Source organism: Triticum aestivum, chromosome 5D (genome assembly GCF_018294505.1).
Source record: "Triticum aestivum cultivar Chinese Spring chromosome 5D, IWGSC CS RefSeq v2.1, whole genome shotgun sequence".
NCBI classification, from domain to species: domain Eukaryota; kingdom Viridiplantae; phylum Streptophyta; class Magnoliopsida; order Poales; family Poaceae; genus Triticum; species Triticum aestivum.
Genome location: NC_057808.1, coordinates 478,320,603 through 478,340,751, shown reverse-complemented (window position 1 = coordinate 478,340,751; position 20,149 = coordinate 478,320,603). Strand labels below are relative to the sequence as shown.

At 46.7% G+C, this 20,149-nt stretch overlaps 4 protein-coding genes across 6 annotated transcripts; 2 read left to right on the top strand and 2 right to left on the bottom strand.

The window, feature by feature from the left end:
* Positions 1 to 600: 600 nt before the first annotated feature.
* On the top strand, positions 601 to 5,777 carry LOC123122941 (nuclear pore complex protein NUP58). The gene is made up of 6 exons (XM_044543331.1): positions 601 to 1,403; positions 1,670 to 1,784; positions 2,505 to 2,939; positions 3,034 to 3,195; positions 3,387 to 3,452; positions 5,198 to 5,777. The coding sequence occupies exons 1-5, from the start codon at positions 694 to 696 to the stop codon at positions 3,423 to 3,425; spliced, it is 1,461 nt and encodes a 486-aa protein (XP_044399266.1). The 5' UTR covers positions 601 to 693; the 3' UTR covers positions 3,426 to 3,452; positions 5,198 to 5,777.
* A 352-nt stretch (positions 5,778 to 6,129) lies between these two features.
* LOC123122939 (probable thylakoidal processing peptidase 2, chloroplastic) lies at positions 6,130 to 9,098 on the top strand. Of its 2 annotated transcripts, XM_044543329.1 has the most exons (6): positions 6,130 to 7,581; positions 7,663 to 7,731; positions 7,810 to 7,878; positions 7,988 to 8,074; positions 8,428 to 8,495; positions 8,586 to 9,098. In XM_044543329.1, exons 1-6 carry the CDS (start codon positions 6,499 to 6,501, stop codon positions 8,713 to 8,715), a joined length of 1,506 nt encoding a protein of 501 aa, XP_044399264.1. In that variant the 5' UTR covers positions 6,130 to 6,498; the 3' UTR covers positions 8,716 to 9,098. The 2 variants fall into 2 exon arrangements, 1 of the variants encoding a protein (XP_044399264.1); XR_006460425.1 differs by lacking the exon at positions 8,586 to 9,098 and having other exon boundaries at positions 7,810 to 7,897; positions 8,428 to 8,467.
* Positions 9,099 to 9,975: 877 nt separating this feature from the next.
* Positions 9,976 to 12,643, bottom strand: LOC123122940 (uncharacterized). The gene is made up of 2 exons (XM_044543330.1): positions 11,982 to 12,643; positions 9,976 to 10,967 (listed from the first exon to the last, which is right to left on the bottom strand). The coding sequence occupies exons 1-2, from the start codon at positions 12,513 to 12,515 to the stop codon at positions 10,200 to 10,202; spliced, it is 1,302 nt and encodes a 433-aa protein (XP_044399265.1). The 5' UTR covers positions 12,516 to 12,643; the 3' UTR covers positions 9,976 to 10,199.
* Positions 12,644 to 14,239: 1,596 nt separating this feature from the next.
* Positions 14,240 to 18,272, bottom strand: LOC123122938 (serine/threonine-protein kinase Aurora-3). Of its 2 annotated transcripts, none has more exons than XM_044543327.1 (7): positions 18,117 to 18,272; positions 17,781 to 18,023; positions 16,927 to 17,022; positions 15,598 to 15,812; positions 15,438 to 15,510; positions 15,209 to 15,343; positions 14,240 to 14,530 (listed from the first exon to the last, which is right to left on the bottom strand). In XM_044543327.1, the coding sequence occupies exons 1-6, from the start codon at positions 18,210 to 18,212 to the stop codon at positions 15,227 to 15,229; spliced, it is 840 nt and encodes a 279-aa protein (XP_044399262.1). In that variant the 5' UTR covers positions 18,213 to 18,272; the 3' UTR covers positions 14,240 to 14,530; positions 15,209 to 15,226. The 2 variants fall into 2 exon arrangements, with proteins under 2 accessions (XP_044399262.1, XP_044399263.1); XM_044543328.1 differs by having other exon boundaries at positions 15,219 to 15,343.
* Between the last annotated feature and the right edge of the window lie 1,877 nt (positions 18,273 to 20,149).

The following is a 20,149-nucleotide window of genomic DNA, read 5'->3' as shown; positions in this document are numbered from 1 at the left end:
CGCGAGCACCGCAACTAGTTCGCCGACGGTGTCGCTCGTCGTGCCGCCGACGGGGTCGCTCGTCCCCGACTCCATGCTTGTCATGTCTGACACGGCGCCACGGCCACTGTCCACCGTAGTCGCCATTGTTCGGCGCACACTGCACTTCTTCTGCCATTCCCTCTGCTAGCTCTTAACCCTGTCTGCTAAGTGAAGTGCTAGCTCTTAATCATACCTCATGCGTGCAACCAAACACCGAGTTCATGTGTCGCTTGAGCCAATGCGGGCAACCAAACAAAGTGCACTTGCGTATTACCTAATGCAGGGACCCTAGATGCAAACAACCAAACAATTTGCAGATGATGTATTTGGGGCTGTTTTTACTCAACCAGACTAGGTTGAGAATTGTATGCAATGCGACTACTGTTTAAAACTTGAACCAAACACGCCCTAGGTGAAGTACTACTACCCTTTTTTTAAGTGATGAAGAAAAAAAATCACTTCCACTTTTCTTTTCCACTGTAAAGTAGCGTGGTTCGGAAGCCAAACCAGCCCCAAAGCCCAAACCCATAAATACCCTCGCGTCAACCATCCGGACCCCCCGTGACATCCACCGCTGGCCGCCTGGCCCTCTCGCAGCTGACGGCCACCCGAAGGGGCAAACCCGTCCATCCACCCACCCGCCCGGAGCCCCTCCCTCCGGTTCGAACCGCCATGTCGCGGCTGGACGGCCACACCGACCTGGACGGCGTCGCCAGGCGCCTCAGCTTCTCCTCCGCCTCCCCGGGCCAGCCGCCGCCCCTCCCGCCCCGGACGCCCCGGAGGCAGCCGGCCCTCCCGCCGATCGCGGAGGACCCAGGGGAGCAGCAGTCGTCGGCGGCGGCGACGGCGCAGACGCCCCCGTTGTCGCAGGCGCCTCGCGCGACGACGCGCGGGAGGTTCACGGTCTACACGGAGGTACCGCCGTCCGTGCCCCACACGCAGGCGGCCCCCGTCGTACCTCCCGCGCCGTCGACGTCGCCGCTCGAGACGCAGCAAGCGACCCCCGTACCCCCCGCGGCGTCGACGTCGTCGCTTCAGACGCTGCAGGCGGTCGCGGCCGCGTTGGGGCACTTGGAGCAGCAACGCCAGGCCGGGCTGCAGCAGGCGTCGGTGGCGGCGCAGCAGCAGCAGGCGTTTGTGGCCGCGTACGAGGGATGGGAGCGGGGGCGACAAGCCGGGCTGCAGCAGCAGCCGTGGGCGGCGGCGTGGGCGCAATTGGGGCAGAGTCGTTCACCGTGGCCGCGTCAGGCGTGGGCGCAGCCGCAGCCGGAGCAGCAGCAGCAGCAGGTGAGGCTGTACACGGCGGAAGGGGAACCGGCGGGGTACACGACCAAGTGGGAGGAGCTCCATCCGGTGTCCCAGCACCTTCTCCTGCAAATCGAGTAGGTTCCTGGTCATATCCCATCTCGTGTCCGTCATTCCTGTCGAATTTGGTACCCGTGGTTTATCGGCTTCCGCCGCTGTGACGTTCTGGGGTTTCGAAAACATCTCGTGGTGGTGGATTCTGCAGGTATTGGGGATGAGAGGAGTTTAATTTGTGTATTTATTAATTGCGTCTCCCTTGATTGGTTTTGTACGTTGCCTCGTGTTCAGAATGATTTGCCTCATTGCTCTCTGATCATCATCTGCTTCATCTGTGATTTGGCAGGGACAAGATAAGGGATGAGAGGCATGCGTGTGAGCAGTTGGAACAATGCAGGCGCCTCAGTGACCCATCAGTCTCCAACAAGGGTTTTGAACTGGATGCTCGTCAGATTACCCAGGTTTGGTTTTATTCTGTGGGTGGATTGTCCTTTAACTTGCAGAACATGTTTGAACAACGTTTCAGCCTTCACACGGATTAGTGTAGTACCCTAATTAACCGTTGCAGAGAAGAGGAAGAAAGTAAATGCAGTACCATATTATATTAAGCAATGTCAAGTTATCTGCATTGCTCGTTTGGTTATTGCTTTGAGAGAGCAATTCTTCACGGATTGCCCGGTACCGGCCAATATTAAGCGCCCTTGTGTACCTGAATTGCCGCACGATTGTGCTAGATAGTACTGCATTAGATGTTTATGTTTGATATAATTGAGTTGTACTTTGTATACAAATCCATTGGTAGAGCCGTTCTTACTTCATTGAAAGGCTTGAAATGCTACCGTTGCAATGTTCTCCACAAGATATAGATATTTTTTCTGAGGTCAAGTAGGCACAGGGAAGTTTTAGCATCAAATAGCTGGTGTGGCATGTTGTATGCATTGAGGGTACACCATCAAGATGTCTATGTGATGCAAAAGCAAAGATACACATCTTACTTGGAGAGCTATCTCTTCAGCTATGCTTTAAATTGGCGGGTTTCTGGGACTTAAACCTCAAATTGAAAAGACTCTGGGGACTACCAGGGCAACTTTTTGATATAATGCATGAACCCAACTTGCCGAAAAGCACCTTTAACTTGAACAAATGTTTTTGACAGGAGCAATTTTTTCTTCCTGTAACAGGAGATTGGGTTAATCTCCACCATCATCGACAGGGAGAAGGCTCCCATTCAGAGCTTAATGGCTGATATCAGAGAAATAATGTCGCATGTGGATTTTGCTATATGTGCATATGCAGAAGTGAGACGAAGGTTCGTCAGGGGAGGTGCTGAACTTGCATACTGTGCTGGATCTTCAAGCGCCCCTACTGATTTCAGCCGGCACTCGACAATGGCCCGAACCTTTCGTAACTGTTATGGTTCTGTATATCGGCCTTCTCTCTTTATGCAACACATTGTTGAAAGATTTGAGAAGCAGCTTGAAGAATGTTGCAAATCGATTGGAGAGCTAGAGCAGCTTGTTCAAACGAAGAATGATAAGACCCATCCAGCTTCTTTGAAATCTCTGCCAAAAGTTATGTCGAATGTGCATGATTATCTTATGTATGCTGCTTCTAAGGTAATATACCTTACACACAATATCCTTGTTTGGCAACTATTGTTTGATGCTTTCACAGAGAATGGACCTTATCTGACATTTTTGTTTTGTCCAGGTGGAAAATCTTCATCAACATGCCGAAACAATAAGAACTCAATATCTTAATGATCTGCGAAACAGTGGTAACTGGAATGATCCATTTGTTGAAGCGGATAGAAAAGAGGCAGCGAAACAAGAAGCTGCTGCCAGAATAGTCCATCCAACATTGCCTGTAACTGTAAGTAAACCTTTTGTATAGCAGTTCTCACAAATAACATCTCATATAGTCAGGTTAGTAAACATTGAATTTTATGCAGCAGTTCTCAAAATTAAAATATCACGTGCGTCATGTTGAACTTTGGTTCTCATCCTATCCTTGATTGGTTTCCAATTTACATTTATTGTCATTCTCATGTGTAATTCACACAGTGTGGCGACACCCGAAGCAGGCACCAGATGTGTAATTGAATCAGCTTCAGATCAGTCCTTTGTCATGTATGTCCTTTTGTCTCCATCCCTCTTCCCTCCTTTTTTGTTTTACAGCAGCTTGTGATTAACATGTTTAATGAGCAACTGTAGCGGAGTTGTCTGACTCTAGCTACTAAGGATAGACTTCTCTTCCAGATGTAAAAATACCTGGTAATGATGTCGAAATCTGTAGGGCTCAATTTATAAGAAGATGGCTATGGCCACCTCAGTTTTACTTCTTTCTGTGGCAAAGCTAAAATTGCGTCAGCAGTTTAGCCCATTTAAAGTTTAAAATACCGACATCGATTTCTGTAGATCAATCAATAATGAAACCTTTTTGAGTCTTCCAACAACTCAGAATGTAATCGAATTTTTGAATTTACTGTAACCTCCGTCCTGAAAAGATTGTCTTAGATTTGTCTAGATACCTTTTCGGACGGAGGGAGTATATTATAATCTTCTTTGACCAAAGCTAACTATTAATGTATTGACCGTGATAAGCCATGTCGTGTTTGAATTTGACACATAAATGATCTTATCGTGGAGCCTTGCACTTGAAGCCTTGATTAGCCGTTACGCGTTTAGGTTGTGAGCTGGGAATCGGGATACAAGATTTGTCTCACAAAATAAAATGAAATTCCATGCGATTGTGAAATCTTCCACGCTATCAGATTATAAATTCCACCAGACGTGGAACGTTGAAGGTGTTTTTGGTCAAACAAAATTTAGGGCTTGAAGGTGATTGCTGTCGAGGCTTCTCACTGAATGGTTTGGATTAGTAGTCGGCGAACTTTTACACACAGGAAGGACTTAGTTAAACAGTATTTGAGAATGCCTAGGTCCACATTCTAACTGCGGAACTGCTCCACACAAGTCAATCATTGTCCGATTTCTGTACGAAAAGCAATCCAGTGGCGCTCGTTAGTTCAGTCTGTCGCGTGTATGATGTATGGCTCGATTTAAGGCGTTGTACGGGGATCGGATGAAATCTGTCGTACGTATAGGGTATAGCATGATTCTTCTATTTGCCGTCTGTACATGACTTTTGGTCTTTGGCATGCATGATGCATTTGATGCTTCCCTTCTTTCTTTACTTTTTTCCGCTTTTGCGGAATAAACTATTCTACCTTTCCAAGGTGGTATTTACTTTTTTGTTTACTACTAGGAGCTCCAGCTTGTCAGGGCTTCTAAAGTGCCGAATTACATGCTTCCGTTGCTTTTTTTTTTTACAATTTTTGAATGGTACAGTGTCTGTTGCTTTGCTGAGAACAGCCATATAGTATGTTGCGACGGGGTCGGAGAGGGTCCTTACTCGGTTGTCGTATTCCATTATCACATTCTGGTGGTCTGCCCTCTTGCCTTGCCATTTCCTCATTCGTTGTATATGGAATAATATTGCCTTGTTGGCCAGCGGGAGCGTAAGCGCTGACGGCAGTTCATATGTCATACTACACCCCAAGGATAATCGGAACTTTTAGCTGTTTGACGTTTTGCTACTTGACGAGTTCAGCATCTGGTCGTATGCAGTATACCAGAGGCATACATGTCATTGACCCACCCTTGCCCAACGACCATCTCTGAATTTTTCTACAGTAGTATTAACAATAACTGACCAGCCTACAGCGCCATCACGATGGGTGGATTTCAGTCAGTCAGAATTTATCTACTACTATATCTGTTGTTCAGTTTGTGTATCGCAAACCCTGGTGGCGTGTTGTGGCTCAAGATGGGTGGGTGGATCTAACCGTGCTCCTTGAATTGGCCTTGTGTAGGTTGCTCGTGGGCGGCAATGGATGGCGTGCGTAATCGGTGACCTCGACCGCGACTGGGGAAGGAAGCTGCGGAGAAGCAACCAGTCAGGAACGAACGAGCGGTCAACTTTAGCTTGCTTGGCCTGGCCTGGCTTTTAGGAGGAGGATGAGACGGTGGCACTTGCTGTATTCTAGTGCGAATATGCATGCTTCTTCAGGTCGTTGTCCCAGTTGAGATGTGGCACGATTCAGTCGGGTCGTACAGGTTCCCTCCCGGCTAGTGGCTGCCTGGTGCCACAGGAGGCATCCCGATTTGCTACCTTCTTTGATTCCCACAGCTTGGGATTCTCTGTTTTCTCTTTTGGCATCTATGCCTGGTTTCTTTTTGGGTTTTTGAACCGTGTGCACAGGCGTTAGTGGATCGTAGATGTGATTACTGTATGATCAGATAGATAGATAGATAGATAGGGATAAAAGTTGCACATGAACTGTAGAGGAGTCGACGGGGAGCAAACTCCCTCAAAATAGTGCTCACGATGTGTGGATATAACAGTTACGCCAGAAGAAAAAAAAGTGGATGTAACAATTCGGTTATCATCTGTTTTTGCGCCTCGTTTGAATTGATCATGGGTTGTGAAAACTGTATTCTTCCTGTGCATTCGTGCCAGAAAATTCGATTTATTGTTTTTCGTCTGTTCAGCACAGTGACTGTAAAAAAACTTTCTGAAGAGAGAAAAGAATCAGAAGAGTCACAATCGCACGTGGGGCATAACAACCAAATACAACACGGGTAACAAACAAGATGGCCCAAATAACAGGAGATTCACCGCTTCTTTTCAAAATATTTTCGAAACTTATCCGGCCATCGCACTCCGGCCTAGTTGGGGCCAGGCCAACCGCGATCGAAAAAAGATCTCCAAAATCCTGGCGGCCCGCACGCTGCCACGCATCCCTACAGAGCATAAAGAAGCCGCCGCTCACCCTCCCTCCACCTTCCATCTCCCACTTCTCCGCCCCCTCGCCCCCTCCGCCGCTGACCTCGTCGGCCACCGCCGCCGACGAGGCCTCCTATCGCCGGATACCCATCCCCTAGGCACCGGCCCCTTCATCAATCTGAAACCCCCCTCCTCGCCCCGGCGAGCCGTGTTACCATCCGACTCCGCCGATCCTCCGAACCCTAGATCCCCTGGGCACCCGATCGCGCGCCCCTTCCGGAGGGGCGCCGTCCCGATCGCCCCGGAGGAAATGCTCCGCCGCGTCCCGTGAGATCCGGCCGCCAAGACTCGACCTTTTTTGCCTCCGAGGCGGCGTGACGCGGCGCGATGGCGATCCGCATGACCGTCTCCTACTCCGGCTACGTGGCGCAGAGCCTGGCCACCTCCTTCGGCCTGCGCTGCACCACCGCCGCCGCCGCGGGCTCCGGGGCCGCGCCCGGCGCCGGCTGCCGCGTCCTCCAGGACGCGCTCTCCCGCCCCTTCTGCCTCTTCGCCTCCTCCCGACGCGTCGAGCAGCACAATGACGCCGAGGACCACAACCACCCCAAGCCCAAGCCCAGGCCCAAGCCTCTCCCGCCCGCCGCCGGTGCCGGCCGCCCCACCAAGGCTCTCCCTGTCGCAGCCGCCGGAGGCAGGCAGCTGACCAAGCTTGTCCCCGCCGACGGGGGCAGCTACTCGCTGTTCGTCTCGCCGTCCGGCTCGGCAAAGGCGGATGACCCACCGTCGCTGGCGGTGGGGTTGCTGTCGGTGCTCGCGTCTGGGGTCGGCTCGGGCCCTGGCATCGCCGGCGTGTCCTCGCTGTCGGCGTCGCCGTCGATATCGTCCGGGCTGAACCCCGCCACGCTGCTCCCCTTCTTGCAGGCGACGAAGTGGCTTCCCTGTAGCGATATCATCACCGGCGCATCATCCCGCAGGTCGGTACGCCCTGCGGATGTGTCGACGGCGCCCACACATGTGCCTTCCCGTCGCCCTTCGCCTTCGCCTGTGCCCTCCCCTGCGGTGGCTGCCCCTTCGAAGGCGGGCGTGATGGCGTTGCTTGGCAGTAGCGGTGCAGCGGCTGCCCCCACCAAGATGGGCGTCAAGGCATTGTTTGGTAGTAGCGGTGCGGTGGCTGCCCCTTCCAAGGTGGGCAGCGTAGTAGCGCCGTTAGTTGGTAGTAGTGCAGTTGCTTCTGGTGCTGCTGGGGTGGTGAGACAGAGCAGTGCTGCTCTTGGTGCTGCGGCAGGGGCAAGCAAGAGAACTAGCTGGCTGTCAAGGTGGGTGAACTCCTGCTCGGATGATGCAAAGACCGTCCTCGCTGCTGTGACTGTGCCACTGCTCCATAAATCCTCTCTAGCTGAGCCGAGGTCCATCCCTTCAAAATCGATGTATCCAACATTTGATGTTGGTGACCGGATTCTCGCCGAGAGGGTACAGTTAACTCCCAGTCTTCCATGAGTAGCAGTTTTCTGTGATGTATGTCTGCTGATGGTGCATACTTGCAATTTGCAGGTTTCATATATTTTCCGGGAGCCACAAGTTTTGGACATTGTGATCTTCCGTGCACCTCTGGTCCTTCAGGTATGATATCCAGTTTATCTTGTTATTTCTCTCCGGTTCATGATGGGATGTGTTATAATTTGGACTTCTTTCTTGCAGGCATTGGGCTACAGCTCAAGTGATGTGTTCATCAAGAGGGTTGTGGCCAAGGGCGGGGACATCGTTGAAGTAAGCTTTTATCCGAAGGGTAGTGGCTTCTATTTGTTTCCATTCCCCTCTTATTTCGTTTTCTTGTTGGCATGAATTCCAACCATTTGTATCCTCCTTATCTGAATAGGTGACTGATGGTCAATTATTAGTTAACGGAGTAGTCCAGGATGAGGACTTTGTGCTTGAGGCACCCGATTATGAAATGGATCCAGTGGTACGCCATCTTTGCTTCCTGCATCATACTAATGATCAAATGTTGTAGCTTGACAAAATCACAAGTTTGATGATACCAAGTAGCTTGACAAAATCACAAGTTTGATGATACCAAGTTTCTATCATTAAACTGTTGAACCTCATATGTGAAGGTATTAATGTGCTGACGTATTTGTCGCTTAAAATGTTAAATTAGTTGTGTTTTTAAGTTGATATAATGTGACATAGAACTCACTGGTCCATTGGTGGTCCATAAGAGCCTACGTGACTTGATCATAAAGCAAGTAGCTCCATTTTCTGAATGAGTTTACACTGGAGTATACATATTGATCAGTTGTTATTTGCTTTTTCCAGAGTGTGCCTGAAGGCTACGTGTTTGTGCTAGGGGACAACAGAAACAACAGCTTCGATTCCCATAACTGGTATGCCAAACCTCTATGGAGGATACCTGCTTGATTTCTTGAGACTAATTTGCAGGACATGTAGCTCATGTTCTATTTTTGTCATTACAGGGGACCGCTACCCGTGAAGAACATTCTTGGGAGATCTGTGCTTCGATACTGGCCACCATCGAAAATAACAGATACAATCTATGACCACATTGACCATGATGTGGTTCATGGCATGGCAGGCATCTCCTGAGATGCACAGTTGGTTCGGCAATGCTAAACCAACCCATTTTTTTTGGCAGAGTATCACTGATGACCTCTGCTGCATTTTTTTTTCTCCTCTAGCTATTTATTTTGATTGATGTCGCCTTGCACGTAAGCCTGGCTGACTCTTCAGTTTTTCCCCTGCCCTACCAGCAGATGCTTGTTTAGAGGCAACAATTCTTGTACTGTAACCAAAGGTCTGGCTCGCCTGTCGAATGAGCATCCATGGCAGCGCATGGAAATTTTGTTATGTTTGGGCGTTTGGCACAAGGAGAGTTGGTTGATCTGTTTCAGATCATAATGTATAAGAAGCAGAAAGCATGCCATATTGTTCATCCTGTTCCTTGTAGAGAGTTTTGGTTACCATCTGAATCCGACATGTTTGTTTGATGAAGGAAACCATGGCCAATTTTGAAACGCGTCTTATCACAGACGATGTTCTGGTCTTGTGTTCTTCGATGTTGTTGATTGTGATACGTAGTTGTGGCATTTTGTAATGATTGTGAGTTGTTCGTAAGAAATGATATGCTGCGACTTTTCAGCTTTTAGTATGTTGGCCGCATCCGCATGGGCAAGATGTTTGTTTAGCAGTACACTTGACAGCCAACTGAGCGAGTGCAAAATATGTGCTTGTGTGTTTTTTCAGCGGTTTATGTGCTTGTGTGTTGTTGATTTTGATCTTGTATTCAAAGAATCTTTTCTTTATTTGAGCAAGTATGTCAAGGATTGTTGTAGCTGACAATTATTTGAAAGAAATATGAGCAAAATATGTGCTTCTGTGCTGTATTCAAAGAATCTTTTCTGTTTTGGGCAAGTATACGAAGGATTATTGTAGCTGTCAATTGTTAGAAAGAAATATGAACATCTGAGCTTATGATCCTTGCTAAAAGATCTATGATGTCGCGCGCTTCTGTCAAAACATTGAACTAGCAGAGATCAAAAGAAAGACTCAAGCTTGCATCCATTAGCCGTCATTTCTTCTAAGACAGACCTCCCTTTTTCTTTGCAGTGTCAATTGTCTAATTTTCTCTTGTAAGATGTGTGCGTGATGGAGTGATGAATGTTCTTTTTTTTCTCAAGAGAGTGATGAATGTTCTTCCTTGCCACATTAGAAACAAAATCAAGTGTCATCAATGTTTCAATACTGACCAGTTCAAAAAAAAAAGTTTCAATACTGACAAATACTCCATCCCATCATCACCACGTTGCATTATGAAGTGGTAGTTGTTTCGAGACTGACAAATAGATATATCTGCAACTTCAGGTAATGAGCTCAAATCAACCACCCCACTGTGGTCCGGACAAAAGGCAGCAACGTAGTCAAGAACAGTACAAAATTTCAACATTGCGTTACAGACAAACCACATTTGCAGGTACACTTCCGGCCCGACAATTATACACGGAATTGATGTATATGTGCAATTTCCTATCAGCCCCTATCACTAACAGAAGTAAATAAACAAGAAGAAACTGTTACCACTTTACATCCAGTGACAATGGATCAGGCGGCAGAACCAACGACGTGAAGTCAGCGAAGGAGACGTTCGAAGTCAGGCTGCTCCACGAAGTAGCGTCTGCTATCTGTAAAGATTTCCTCACCTTCTTCACCGATATAGCCTTGAGCCTTCCCTCTTCCTCAACCCTAGCGATGACGTCAAGCGTGATTCGCTGGACCACAGGCAAGGTTTTCCACTCTGGAACATCGTCCCAGATGTCGTCCTCTTCAGTAATGTCCCTCTCGAGCTCCAAACGGAATTTTACCAGGGTCATCGACGTCACTCTAGCTTCGAAGAAGTTCATTGTTCTGTTGAACCCATTCCTCTCACTGAACCAAGTCTTCAGGAGTTTTTCAAGCCTAGGCAGCCTTGGACTAACTGAGCAGAACGCACATGCTGAGATCAACCGATCTGACATGTCGCTCACTTCAGACTGGTCTGACAGTAACTCGATAGCGTCATCAGAAGTCAACAAGGGCTTCATGTGGCCCCCAGAGACATTGGTTTCATGTGCAACTATTGTAACTGATGATCCTACAACACGCATGTGAAGTAATGGAGCACAGGTTGAGTGGCTGAGAGGCAATATTTGTCTTAGGTCCTTGTTAGTGGCAACCAAGCTTCCATTTGCTAAGAGACCTATACTGTGAGGATGGGAAAAGAACACTCTCTGTGCACCAGTAATCTTTAATGCAACACCAGCAGCAACAAGTACCCTCTTCAACCCTGTATACGTGGCATTCAACTGCATATGAGGTGCAACATAAGATTTTGCAGCAGTTGATTGATGAAACAAATAGGACAACAACAAAAACTTTTGAACATTATGATGAAGTTTATATAAAGTAGTCCATGAAAGATGGTAACGTAATTAGTCATGAGCAGCAAACAAAGATATCCAAGAGCAGTTTATCTCAGTTCTCCAGCATACAACAATCGAAGATATACAGACTTGACTGCTATACACTATAATTAAGTATAAAGGCAAAATTGCATATGTCTGATTATCCTATATATGTCCATTCCTTTTCCACCCGGAACAACCCCTTGCCCAGGCATGCTAGAACAAAATGTTTGTATCCTGTCTTTGGTATTCTGGAGGTAAGTTAAATTCAAAATCAAACATTCAGGAAGTTATATTAAGCCAACTACATAGAAGTAGAAGGCACTGAGAAGAGTCCAGTGTTTTAGTATCTCGCATATTGGGCATTGATTTGCCACCCCTAGTAAAGGCATTCCCATATGTGTGTTAATGTACTTAAATGTATAAACATAGCAAATTTAAATGCACATAACATGTCACACACGCTATACTCCCTATCCTCTTCGATTATTACCATTCAACGATTCAGTAACACTTTGGCGGTACTGTTAGTTCAGGGCCAGAACGACAAGTGGAACCAAACTGGAGGTTTAGATGTTCAATTTTGTTGCATATCCTTACAATTACACCTGCAAATCTAGGAGAAAATTGTTCCAATTGACACGATGTACACACCACGAAAATTAAACCAGATATATCTGTACTAAATAGTGTCCAGACGACGCTGCAACAACCGCAACCAATTTGAAGTCGCAATCAAAACTAGTAAAAGGAGTAGGCAGCAGCTAGACCATTCACCAATTAGAGCAATCGCTTCATCTTAAAGGTGACACAACTTCAATTCCGTACCAATACTACCGCTAGCATAGCAAGCAAGCAAGCAAGGAGCAAAATCTGAAGCAACAGCAAAGCAAAAAGTCAAACCGCAGCACTCACCGACGGCAACTGGAGCTCCGCGAGGCCCCCGCCAGCGCCATCGGAGACGAACACCTCGAGCGGCCCGACGAGGTCGAGGTCCCTGACGCCGGAGCCGAACGCCAGGGCGCCGTCGCCGGCGACGAAGTCGACGCCGTCGGGCCCGAGCACCTCCTCCACGGCGGGCGCCTCGGGGTGGCTCCAGTCGACGAAGCCGTCGGAGGCCCGCGCCAGCGCGGCCGCGGCGCCCCCCGCGCGGGCGCGGAACTCGTAGCGCTGCACGGCGCCGACGAGCGCGCCCCCGGCGTCGAGCGGCCAGACCCGGACCTCGGCGTCGGGGTCCCAGCCGTACTTGTCGGCGACGGCGTCGACGACGTCGTCGAAGAAGGTGGGATCCGGGGCGGGCGCCGGCTCGCGGCCCGCGAAGGCGTAGGCGTGCGCCGAGGCGTTGGAGGTGGCCGGGAGCGGGGAGAGCGAGGCGGCGCGGGCCGGGGCGGGGGAGGGGAGGAGCGGCGCGAGGAGCAGGAGGAGGAGGAGGGGGAGGGGCGTGGCCATGGTGGCGGAGGGGGGAGGATCTAGAAGCTTCGAGAAGGATGGATTGGGGTTTGGCCGGTGAGAGGTAGGTGTCGTGTCGGGTCGAGCCCCCCGGAGGAGGATCTCTTGGCGGAGGGGGGAGGGGGACGGGGACGGTTCTGGAGATATTATTATGGCGCCCGTGGGGGTGGGGGTGGTTAAAGGCTTAATGGGAGGCTGACTCGTGGGACCCGAGAACTGGATTAGAGGTGGGCAGGTGGCTTTCTGCGTGCGTGTTTGCTTGCGATCACATAAGAGCTTGCTTTCATCTAATAAAAAAAGGAAAAAGATAGGAGTAGTAGTAAGAGTTTTTTTTCGCGTGGGCTTGGGTACCCTGTAGAAAACTTTACAGATTCCGTTGCAGATTAAAAATGGAGATTATGAGTTTTTTTCTTGCGGGAGAAATTTCCAATTTTATTTATCAATCATAGCAGCTGGCAGTATAGAGAACACAAGAGGTAATAAAAATTACAACCAGGTCTATGGGCCACCTAGCGACGATTACAAGCATGGGAGCAAGCCGAAGGCCCGCCACCATCATCACCCTCCCTCACTGGTGTCGGACAAACCTTGTTGTAGTAGACAGTCGGGAAAGTCGTCGTGCTAAGGCCCCAAAGAACGAGCGCACAAGAGCAGCAACCAGGGCCGTACCGGGGAAATCGGAGGCCCTGTGCAAATCAAAATTAGGCCCTATGTATGAAAGAAAAACCATCATATTTTTGTCAGCCAGTGTAGTTTTTCACACGCCAGTTGGAAGCAGAAGGTTTAAAGACATGTAACCATGTACCATGATACTTTCGAAGAGCTGTGAGACTGAGAGATATGCGTAGGCTGGCTTGGTGTAAAATATTCAAACATTTGTTTATTCTAGTACCTAATGCTTTAGTTAACACCGTGATTAACCAAAAACTGGGGCCCGTCTGGTGCTGGGGCCCCTGTTCGGTCGCTCCTGTTGCACATGCTCATATACGGCTCTGGCAGCAACCATCGCCGATGAAGAGACTTGTAGATCAGAAAGATCAAACCTGAAACTAGACGAACAAAACTTGATCCAAATAGGTCCACTGAAGACCAACACCGATCGAATCCCACGAGATTCGACAAAGACACACCTCCACACATCCTCGGACGACACTATTCATACCATCTGGACGGGGATAGGATGTGGCAGACATTATTCCTACGAGGGAAATCGCCACCGCCACACAGCCCCAACCCAAGACGTTGGACCTAACAAAAACGAACACGGGGTCCCTCCCGTCGGCGGGGGGGCCGAGATCCTCCACACCTCCACGGCCCAAAGGCCATCCAAGATGGGGTGGATCGGCGATGGCGCAGGCGGGAGGAGGAAGGAGACTTTTCTTCAGGAGGAGGATTTACCATGACAATTGTTGAAGATTATGAGTTACCCCTTCAATCCAAAAGATCATATTCTTCTGATCTCTTGTTTGATGGAGAATATGAATTAGAATTAGTTGACCGTAAATGCATGAGAATACCCATTTTTAGTAACTTTACTATCCGCGTAAACTTTTAAGGTGGGTATACCCAAGCAAAACTCGTTTTCGCGTAATACTATAAACGAAACCATGCCAGTTTTGAATACAAATTCGAACTCGGGTTGGCAGTTCCACAACGATGATTAATGATGTGATTGCAATTTTGCGAGACATCTGAAGCAACGGAACAAAGATAGTATCCGACAGTTCAGAACAGTGGTAGCGCTGCAGATGCACTGGACAGCACACTGGAGATGCACTGAGATCATATTTCAGAACACTGATTCACCACCAAGAGAGCATTAGTAGTATTAGGTTAACTTAAGAGAACCTCTCTGGAGAAAGGCCAAATTCTATGGTACAAATAGCCCGAAAAGAAAAAAAAGAAAAAAATCTATGGTACAGATGATGCTAACTGTTCACTTCTTCTATGTTCGGCATGTTGGCAAACAAGAACTTCGCCAAAATCCAGGCCCGCTCGCAACGGCAAGAAGTGCCCTGCGGAGAAAACAACTACAGTTCATCAGGACAAGCAACACCAGTGGGGCAACGGATAGCACCAAACCATTTGTAGCACATGCTAAGCATTCAGGTTCATACATTGCATCTGTGAGTTCAGTTCTAAGAGATTAGTTGGGAAAGATTAGAGAAATAGAAATGTCGTTCGATCCTCCACAACCAAAATAGAGATTCATCATCTACGACTGAAGAAGATTTTCTAGCAATTTTCTTAGTAATTTATAACTGAATTTTCGAGTTCAGACAACAAACAACAGGGAGCTGCAAAATATCACAAAGTAATTCCACCAAATGACATATTCTACCCACTACCCAGGAGCAATGTATAGCTCCCATTCGTTATCAGGAAATCCGTTATATGAATTAATTAAACCATGTTTGAACTGATCTTCAGACAGGGTAACCTAGCATGTTACGTAATCCATAGTTTGCATTTCCAGATGATATATTCCACGCTACCAAAATTCAGAATAATACAGTAGAAAAACTGTCTAGAAATCGATCCAGAACTTTAAATTTATATAGCTCAGAGAGTTATCTCGATTAGCAAATGTAAGGTGCTAAGATTTCTGAGTGCAGTGCAGGATTATATGTTGGACAGTTTTTCGATTCTAATATAACATGCATATTCAGTTAGCCTTTTAGCAGAACACATACGTGGACTTACTAAGGAGCTTAGGCACTAGCTTTTTGCTCAATGCAACTCCCTGAAGGTTCTGCATTCTTTACAATCCACGCATGCTTCAGAATATCGTCAAGAGAAATCCTCTTGCTCGAATCCTTCACTAGCAGCTGCATACAAAATTCATACTTTCAACTTCATCACCTTAAAGGATATGGCCCATTTGTCCAAAGAAAAGATATAACAAAGACTTTCAAATGTTACCTTGCAAATGAGATCCTTGGCATCTGCAGATATGTCACGAGTTTTAGGGAACAGCAAGTCCACTTTGACTATCCTGCTCAAAATTCATGTTGCAGAGAATGTGTATCAAAGGAAGATCGGGCAAACACAAATATAGCTACACAAACATTGTAGCTCTTACCTCATCAGGGTGTCTTGCTGTTCTGCAGCTTCAAAGGGTGGCGAGCCATACAAAAACTCGTAGCACAGGATTCCTAAAGTCCAGTTGTCAACAGCGTAATCGTGAGCCTTCTTCTCTACCATCTCTGGTGCTAGGTAATCTATTGTGCCACAGAGTGTGTGACGTTTAGCATTTGATCGAACCGCCCATCCAAAATCTGCAATTTTAAGCCGGCCCTGTAAAATGGAAGTTCAGTGACTTCTATAAAAAAAGGCTCAGCAACTTATGCACAGACACAGAGTTAAAAGTGTCAACAGCAATCAGCTCTGACACACCAATGTGGACAGCACAACAAATGATGTTCTTTACTGGTTTCTTACTCATATGGATGTGGACAGCACAACTAATAAGGACAGTATTTGATAGTCTCTATAGCGCCAGAAGTATCTCTTCAGTAATCTCGAGAAAGTTATACAGGACATGCATCTACAAAGTAACCAGGTGTTCACAGCCATATATAGTACACAAGTGCAAGTCGGTATAATCATGTATGACCAGCAGTACTTACCAGCAAAACGTGTACTATTAGTCAAAAAGAAATGGGATGCCCGTGTACATTGCGATGTCAAATTTATACTGCACTATTTTACTTACAAATAATTATAGAGTAAGCTACTGCTTATCTGCTATTTCGTCTCTCTATAAAGCCAATTTTAAAATGCAAGCTATATGTGCCATAACCTAAAATTTCTCTACAGTTGGATTGATCACCAACAGTCATAAGTTCCCAACAATATGAGATGCATAATGCTTCAATTCACAATGCATAGCTCCTGAAATTTTCCACATATATCTTAATAAAAGTTCAGGCCACAAGGATATCTGGATAGTTTATGCTTGCAGCAAGACCAAGGCAAATGGGATATATTGTCTGTTTTATTTTATCTCAAGTATTTTTCACATATCGGTCATATCTATAAAAAGAGATTGTGTAACTGATCACAACACACAACATGCATTTCGCGGAAACATATATATTGCTTCATTAGAGTACAAAATGCCACTAAAATTACCGCAGCAATGAATAGGTCCAGCTATTGTTTAATCAATCTGTGGGCAGGCATAATTTACAACAATGATGTAGTCTGAATCCATCTGTGGGCAGGCATGATTTACAACAATGATGTAGTCGGATTCCATGTTGTTGACAAACACGGATGGCAAAAAAATAGTGCATTTAACTCACTGGCTTATCAAAATATTGCCCATATAAATTCTTAAAATACGCAGTTTGGTATGATGACACATAACAGTGGCAGAGAGGCAGCAACTGCATACAGAAGAACCAACCTCGATATCAAGGAGCAAATTTTCCGGCTTGATGTCCCGGTGAATTACCTGCTTCTTGTGACAGTATGCCAGTGCACCAGCAAGGCTTGCTACATACTAAAGCAAAATAAAATGAATTGGATCAACAGAAAATCCAGCACAAAAATGGTAAGTCAGTAGAAAAGCAATGTAGGTCCACCATGATTGACAGCCTGATGTGCTGTATATCAAAAAATGAGTACATGTCATGCTAAGCAGAGTGCAGTTTGACTGATTACTGTTCAGACAAAGGAAATGGTTCTATTGTGTTTGGATCTTTGGGTTGGATGGTTTGGATCTCAGACTGAGCTGGAAGTGTCACTCCTGAGGTGGGTTTTCTGTACTGAAAATGCTAGATTTGTTTTCACTCCCATTCATGAAAGAGGGGTGAGGCTTTTCCTTGTGTTTCTAAAGATGTTCGGGAGTTCTTAGGTTCTTCATCTTGCGGTGAAATACATAGCTATACCAAAATTCTTAACGATCAAACAGTATACTACTTTCAACAATTATTGAGAAACCAACATAACTAAACACAGATTGTTTCAGAACACCTACTAATGAATATACTAAGTTACTAAGAGCCAGTACTCTTTTAACTCATCTTTCTACCTCTCACGACCACAATCGAAGTAAAATGCCCCCTATCGATTTTTGTGGGCTTTTCTACGGGACAGTCAGAGCTCCGAGTATTCCAGCTTCATTGCAGATTTTGAGATTTCAGATAGTTAATTCCACAAACGATAGCGAATAACAACTGGGCCGATCCAAATCAATAAACGCCACACGGCTGGGGAAAAGTAACACGGCAGGAAAGGGACAGGGTGGGGATGGCTCACGGTGGCGGCGGTCCGCTCCGAGAAGTGGCCGACGCTGCGGAGGAGCTTGTAGAGCTCCCCGCGGGCGGCGTACTCGAGGACGAGGACGACCCGGTCGGCGTCGTGGAACCAGGCGAAGAGGCGGAGCACGTTGGGGTGGTCGAGGCCGTGCTGGATCTCGATCTCCCGCCGCAGGTGCCCGTGGAACCGGTACTTCTCCAGCTTCGTCTTGTATATCACCTTGAGCGCCACCACGTAGCCGCTCTGGACCGCCGCGGTTCTCCGGCGCGTCAGCCTCATCGGGGTTGAAGATTTTGGGGGGAAATCGAAGCTCGAAGGTTTGGGGCCTAGGGTTACCTGCTTCTCGCGGCCGAGATAGACCTTGCCGAACTTGCCCTCGCCGATGAACTTGCCGACGTCGAAGTCGGTGAGGCTCCACTGCCGCCGCTCCATCGGAGGTGAGAGGGGGACGGAGGCGCTGCGGAGAGACGTTGGGATTTCGTAATGGAGCGTGCGGAAGCCAACTTCTGTGTTCAGAGTAAGAAATCGATGGGGTGAATGTGGAATGGGCCTCGGCTGATTTTGGCCCGATCCCATCCCTTCTTTTAGATGGGCCCATTTGGAGCTACTTATACCAGCCACTGTGAATACCAAATACTAGTGCCGCAGCCCGCAACTCAAAACAAATATAAATACTAGAGCTCCTATTCGGTGCGTCACGTGGCGGTGGTGAATTTAAAATATGATCATGAATTGAAAAAAGTTCAAGATTTGAAAAAAATGCTCTTGAAATTTAAAAAGGTCTTCATGAATTAAAAAAAGAAATTCAAAAAAAAATCATGAATTCGAAAATGCTCACTACTTTGAGGAAAAGCTACAGATTTCATAAAATGTTCATGAATTTGGAAAAAAGTTCGTGGGTTTCAAAAAGTTCCCAAATTTGAGAATTTTCTCGGATTTCAAACAATATTCATGAATTTGAAAACACGTGATGTCAAAAAATGTCCTCAAAGCTTAAAAGCATTCACGAATTAAAAAATGTTCTCATTTTTCAGAAAAGTGGACGAATTTGAAAATTGTTTCCGTATTTCTAAAAATTTCATAAAATTAGAAGAAAAAATAAAAAAAGGAAAGAAGAAAAAGGAAACCAAAAGAAATAAAAAATCAATTAAGGAAACAAACAGGGGGAAAGTAGAGAAAAAAACACAAAACAAACAAAATGGCTGGCCCACTACTGCGGGCCAGGGTGCATGTTTGGTCGCTATACCTCGACCCGCACGGGGAATGGGGTTGATGTGGCACTCCATGTAAGAAGGGGGTGGCACCTTAAGTAGGATTAAGATCTACTACTACAACAAACCCTATGTTGTATTGAGTTGGACCAAAAAGACTAAATAAAACGAGCTTATTTGGCATTATTCAGGGCAATCATATTCTATGTTGGGTAGTTTCTCCCCACCACCTTGATTTGGTTCGCTGACAACCAAAATGGCACAAATCAAACCTAAACAACGTACTAACAAATACATTACGGCAATATTAAAAGGTCACATCATTGCATCAGCGGGTTGAAACTCCTGATCAAAATATATAGTTCAGAGTTATAGACAACATGGGCTTGCCATGCCCGACACTAACATCAGACATCAAAACATACATGCTTTCAGACAATAAGGGGTGTTAGAACCACTAATCAAAATATACATTGCTACTAAACACTTCCAACATAAAAATGTAGCACAAAACTTAACATAATAGTCAAGATCACCTTAACTTCGATGATCAAGCAAAATACACACTCTAAGATTGCTTAACCACACTGCATAGAAATAAATCACTTCACTCATCACATTCCAAACATTTCATAGCAGCCTCAACCATCGACTTGTTAAAAATGGTTACTTCCCACACAAACTCAAGGGCCAACTCGAAGTGCATACTGGCTTCAGCTCACGACCATTGACGAAATTGAGCCAACCTTCGTCCAGGTACACAATTTTGCCCGACTTCCTCACCTTCACATGCCACATGTAGCTTCCACCAACCCTCAGGTTCATAGTGATGTGTGTACCATTTGTACCTTTGAACATCCTTGCTCCAACCTTGTTTGGTAGAACTAAATCAGTGGATTCAAACTTATCGACATAAATCTGGCACATAAATTTTCCGGCTTTCCTGGGACGGTGCAAATGTCCTACCAGAGGTGGGCGACCTTATTGTTGCTCATGACAATGCTCACGGTGGTACCTGCCTTGTGCACCATATGTTTCTAAAGGCCTTTCAACTGCTTACGTACTTCCTTCTTGCGTTTTCACATAACAGACTTGGAGCATTGACCACCTTTTGATTTGCCTTTCACATTATGGCTCTGGCGTAAAAAAACGGATGCT

Coding starts and splice junctions, on each gene's coding strand:
- LOC123122939 (XM_044543329.1), top strand. CDS start 6,499: ATGGCGATCCGCATGACCGTCTCCTACTCCGGCTACGTGGCGCAGAGC. Junction 7,582..7,662: donor ACCGGATTCTCGCCGAGAGG/GTACAGTTAACT, acceptor TGCAATTTGCAG/GTTTCATATATTTTCCGGGA. Junction 7,879..7,987: donor AGGGCGGGGACATCGTTGAA/GTAAGCTTTTAT, acceptor TTATCTGAATAG/GTGACTGATGGTCAATTATT.
- LOC123122938 (XM_044543327.1), bottom strand. CDS start 18,212: ATGGAGCGGCGGCAGTGGAGCCTCACCGACTTCGACGTCGGCAAGTTC. Junction 18,024..18,116: donor ATCTCGGCCGCGAGAAGCAG/GTAACCCTAGGC, acceptor GCGGCGGTCCAG/AGCGGCTACGTGGTGGCGCT. Junction 15,813..16,926: donor ATTTGCTCCTTGATATCGAG/GTTGGTTCTTCT, acceptor TCCATTTTACAG/GGCCGGCTTAAAATTGCAGA.
- LOC123122941 (XM_044543331.1), top strand. CDS start 694: ATGTCGCGGCTGGACGGCCACACCGACCTGGACGGCGTCGCCAGGCGC. Junction 1,785..2,504: donor ATGCTCGTCAGATTACCCAG/GTTTGGTTTTAT, acceptor TTCCTGTAACAG/GAGATTGGGTTAATCTCCAC. Junction 2,940..3,033: donor TTATGTATGCTGCTTCTAAG/GTAATATACCTT, acceptor TGTTTTGTCCAG/GTGGAAAATCTTCATCAACA.
- LOC123122940 (XM_044543330.1), bottom strand. CDS start 12,515: ATGGCCACGCCCCTCCCCCTCCTCCTCCTCCTGCTCCTCGCGCCGCTC. Junction 10,968..11,981: donor CGGAGCTCCAGTTGCCGTCG/GTGAGTGCTGCG, acceptor CCTCATATGCAG/TTGAATGCCACGTATACAGG.